The sequence below is a fragment of the Lipotes vexillifer genome, unplaced genomic scaffold (genome assembly GCF_000442215.2).
Source record: "Lipotes vexillifer unplaced genomic scaffold, Lipotes_vexillifer_v1.1 scaffold1219, whole genome shotgun sequence".
NCBI classification, from domain to species: domain Eukaryota; kingdom Metazoa; phylum Chordata; class Mammalia; order Artiodactyla; family Lipotidae; genus Lipotes; species Lipotes vexillifer.
Genome location: NW_006781590.1, coordinates 321,162 through 326,279, shown reverse-complemented (window position 1 = coordinate 326,279; position 5,118 = coordinate 321,162). Strand labels below are relative to the sequence as shown.

General features: G+C 35.9%; 1 protein-coding gene across 1 annotated transcript in view; it reads left to right on the top strand.

The window, feature by feature from the left end:
• ZGRF1 (zinc finger GRF-type containing 1) overlaps positions 1–5,118 on the top strand; it is a 69,534-nt gene that overhangs the window by 13,048 nt on the left and 51,368 nt on the right. The window contains 2 exon segments of the mRNA XM_007454803.1: positions 18–65; positions 1,327–1,366. Of these exon segments, the coding sequence (XP_007454865.1) occupies positions 18–65; positions 1,327–1,366 (88 nt within the window).

Sequence of the window (5,118 nt, the reverse complement as noted above, 5' to 3'; positions counted from 1 at the left end):
GAGGAATGCCGCTTTTAAACAACAAGGAACTCGGCAGACAGATGAGCCAGATAGCAGTCCTGAAGGTTAGAATGTCATGTCTGTTTTGGATTGTTCTCTTTATAGTTCAAAGGATGAGGAGATATTTGCTCTGGAGGCTACATTAAGAATTACATGGTATTTAAATAGATAATACATGTACTTGATAAAATCAACTGTAATAGAGAATAATATAGTGAAAAGTAAGTCTCCTTCCTACCACAGCCCTTCAGTTTACTCAGAATTAGCAGTCTTCTTCCAGAGTATCCTTTCAAAAATATGTGTATATAAGCATATGTAGGCACATATGAGCAAATATGTGTGTGTGTTATAATCCATTCCTGTTGTTATACATTTTTGGTCATGTGCTAGGAGATACTTTTTTAAGAAAAACATCATGAGCTCATATTGATATCTCTAACTCCAGTTCTAAACCACAGGGTTCTTCCTTTCTTCCCTTCATTCCATAATTGTGTTTCTTTATTCTCAGAGTGGAAAGGGTCCTGGTGCCCAGCAGCATCAGTATATTTACTTCCTCAATTCTATGGTGCGCACCAAATGGTTTCCAAATTGTTAAACCAATATCACTACTGGCAAAAAAATTTGTAAAGCTTACAAATTCCTTGGAGTTTTTCTTTGTTTGCATTTTTTTTTAAACTGGTTATGTTTTGTTTCTTTGTTTGTGTTTAGAGTATATCCTGAGAGTATAGAGTTGGAGTATTATGTTCTAAAGTTATTGGGTACATTTTTTTCTTTACCGTGATTATGTTATCATTTGATATATAGTTAAGTTCATCGTCTATATTTCGTATGAGGATATAGTTGATTTATTCTTTAAAAAATTTTATTTTCTGACTATGTAGAATATTAACTGAGTACAAAAATCAAAACTGTATAAAGACATATACTCAGATTCCTTCCTTATGCCTTCCATCCTATTCCTACCTGCTGTAGGTAACCAATATATCATACTTGTGGTCTGGTTTTTATTTTTTACTTTTTTGCAAAAATAAACACCTCCCTGTATAAATTCTTGTTTCCCTTTATTCAACATAAGATACTGTGTTCTGTATTCTTTAGCACCTTGATTCTTTTCACTTAATAATATATCCTGGAAATCACTACCTATCACTTCATAGGACTCATCCTCATTTTATTTGTTTTTAGCTATATAATATTTTACTGTGTGGATGAACCATCATTTTTGCAACCAGTCTCCAGTATTTTGCTATTGCAAATAATGTGACAATAAGTAACTTTTATATCTGTATCTATATAACTATATGGACTTTTTGCATGTTACTGCAGGTATGTCTTCAGGGCAAATTCCTAGCAGTAAGGTTGTTGGGTAAAGTTGTGTCTTTGTTAGATACTTCAAAATTCTCTTGAAGGAATCATACCATTTCTCATTCCCACCAGTAATGTATGAGAGTGCCTGTTTCTCCATAGCATTGCCAGTAGAGTATTTTGCCAAGCTTTTGAATTTTTACCAATCTAATAGATGAGAAATGAGAGTGTATTTTAAATTTGTATTTCTATCACTACAAGTGAAATTGAGCTTTTCATATGTTTAAGCATCATTTGTATGTCTTTTTTCATGAATAGTCTGCTCTACGCTTTTGTCCAGTCTTTTAATGGTTGTTGGTCTTTTATTCTCTTTTACTTGGAAGAGCTCTTTATATATTAGAAATAGCAACCCTTTATCTATGTTGCAGATATTTTCTTTCAGTATGTCATTGATTGGTCTTTTGACTTGGCTTGTGGTATGTTGCCAATAGCATTTTTTTAAGAAAAATAATATTGTAGGACATAAATATTATGTACACATGAACGTGAATGAACAGTGTACTCAAAAGTTAAAATTGAACTCTTCTTTGAACATCTCAAGGTATCCCTGAGAAAAATAGGAATAAATTATTGTACCTAGTAAAATGTTTCTTTCAAATGTAGTTAAATATGATGACTATTATTACAGTTTATTTTCTTTTTTTAAAAATAAATTTATTGATTTATTTTTGGCTGCATCAGGTCTTCGTTGCTGCTTGTGGGCTTTCTCTAGCTGTGGCAAGTGGGGGGCTACTCTTCGTTGTGGTGCGCGGGCTTCTCATTGTGGTTTCTTCTGTTGTGGAGCACGGGTTCTAGGCACGCAGGCTTTAGTAGTTGTGGTATGCAGGCTCGGTTGTGTGGATCACGGGCTCTAGAGCGCAGGCTCAGTAGTTGTGATGCATGGGCTTAGTTGCTCCATGGCATGTGGGATCTTCCTGGACTGGGGCTGGAACCTGTGTCCCCTGCATTGGCAGGAGGATTCTTAACCATTGTGCCACCAGGGAAGTCCCTACGGTTTATTTTCTAAAAAGTTAAAAATAAGAAGAAACCTATTGAAAAATAAATATGGGTAGATGTAGTTATGCAATGTCATATAAGGATATAAATTCCTAATATGAAGGTTTAGAAATTACAGAATTTAGTTTTGGGAAATTTATTCTTTTTTCTTACCAAGTTGGAAAAGAGGATTACAGTTGATTCTCATTATTTGTGGTGGTTGTGTTCTATAAAGTTACCAAACAGTGGATTAGTGAAAAATAGGCCATTGCTTTTTGGAGAAATGCAGGGTTAGTTTCCTTCAAACCTCTGGTCAGAACATTTTCATCAACTGATCAGTACAAAACCTTGTTTTATGTGTGTTTTCATTTAAAGATGCCTTATTTAACATATATTGGTGATTGATTAACGCTGAACTTATGACCAGTAGCACTGTAACTAACTCATGCCTGAATGAAACTTACTACATGTTTCCTACATAAGGGACATCAGAGCCTTCTTGCACTTAGGAACACTAGGCAGCACTATGCTTAGGGAACATTTTAAATAGCAAAGTCACCAATAAAAAGCCACCAAATATGAAAAATGTACTAAATAGATCACAAAAAGGACACTTGTTTGTAGCATGAGGGCTGGAATTAGAAGGCAGAATGTCGCCTTGTTCTACCTCAGCTGGGAATGTGCATGTCAAGCAACTCATTTTTTGTAGCTCTGCATGTCTGCAGATGACCTCAGAAACACAGTATTGATTTGGGGGTTACAAATAAACTTTAGCAAGTAGGCAGAATCTGTGAATAATGAGGATTAACTGTATTTTCTGATATAAATATATTTCTATAAAAATGATTAAGTTGGTTTTCTTGAGACAATTTGAGAATTGGAATTTTTTTTTATTGGAATATAGCAAATGACTTCATGGATTTTAATACAGAATTAGAGAAGAATCTGTTTTACCACCATTTAGAATGTGTGAAAGTGTTAAAAAACATTTTATCCATTATCTTCAAGTTTTTGTGAGATGACTGGATATATTTTATAAATGTTAATTTAGAATTTTATTCTTGAGTGAAGGCAGTAAAGGGAAAAATAATTTTCATCCAGAGCCTTTTTAAAATTCCATTTATAAATAACCTCAAGTTCCAAAATCCATTTATTTTTGTTTCATTTGGTATAGTCTGAATGTTTACAGGAAAATAATGAAACCAAAAATAACAATTGGCGAAAAGTGAAGTTTGCACTGGATATGGCTACTTTTTTTAAGTTATTGAACGTTTTTTTAAAATAATGAATTAATTATTTTTGGCTGTGTTGGGTCTTCGTTACTGTGTGAGGGCTTTTCTCTAGTTGTGGCGAGCGGGGTCTACTCTTCGTTGCGGTGCATGGGCTTCTCATTGCAGTGGCTTCTCCTGTTGCGGAGCATGGGCTCTAGGCACGCGGACTTTAGTAGTTGTGGCTCGCAGGCTCTAGAGTGCAGGCTCAGTAGTTGTGGCGCATGGGCTTAGTTGCTCCACGGCATGTGGGATCTTCCCAGACCAGGGCTTGAACCCGTGTTCCCTGCATTGGCAGGCAGATTCTTATCCACTGCGCCACCAAGGAAGCCCCATGGCTATTTTTTTTAACGGTAGTTATCACTAAAATTATAGTCTTATTGGTGACTTTGCAAGAAACTGAGATTATTGAATTTCTTTTAAGGGAAAAATCCCATTTTAAACAGATACCTGATAAGGTGGTTTGGCCCACCACCCTGTCCTTTTTTTTTTTCCTTTATACATTTTCCTTTCTTTCTTTTTTTTCCCTTTTTTCCTTTAACATCTTTATTGGAGTATAATTGCTTTACAGTGTTGTGTTAACTTCTGCTGAATAACAAAGTGAATCAGCTATATGCATACGTGTATCCCCATATCCCTTACCTCTTGCGTCTCCCTCCTACCTCCTTATCCCACCCCTCTAGGTGGTCGCACAGCACCGAGCTGATCTACCTGTGCTATGCAGCTGCTTCCCACTAGCTAGCTATTTTACATTTGGTAGTGTATATATGTCATTGTTACTCTCTCACTTTGTCCCAGCTTACCCTTCCCCCTCCCTGTGTCCTCAAGTCCATTCTCTACGTCTGCATCTTTATTTCTGTTCTGCCCCTAGGTTCATCAGAACCATTTTTTTTCTAGATTCTATACATATGCGTTAGCATACCATATTTGTTTTTCCCTTTCTGACTTACTTCACTCTGTATAACCAACTCTAGTTCCATCCACCTCACTACAAATAACTCAGTTTTGCTTCCTTTTATGGCTGAGTAATATTCCATTGTATATATGTGCCACATCTTTATCCATTCATCTGCTGATGGACATTTAGGTTGCTTCCATGTCCAGGCTGTTGTAAATAGTGCTGCAATGAATATTGTGGTACGTGACTCTTTTTGAATTATGGTTTTCTTAGGATATATGCCCAGTAGTGGGATTGCTGGGTCATGTGGTAGTTCTATTTTTAGTTTTTTAAGGAAACTCCATACTGTTCTCCTTAGTGGCTATATCAATTTACATTCCCACCAACAGTGCAAAAGGGTTCCCTTTTCTCCGCAACCTCTCCAGCATTTATCGTTTGTAGATTTTTTTCATGATGGCCATTCTGACTGGTGTGAGATGATATCTCATTGTAGTTTTGATTTGCATTTCTCTAGTGATTAGTGATGTTGAGCATCCTTTCATGTGTTTGTTGGCAATCTATATCTTCTTTGGAGAAATGTCTATTCAGGTCTTCTGCCCATTTTTGGATTTT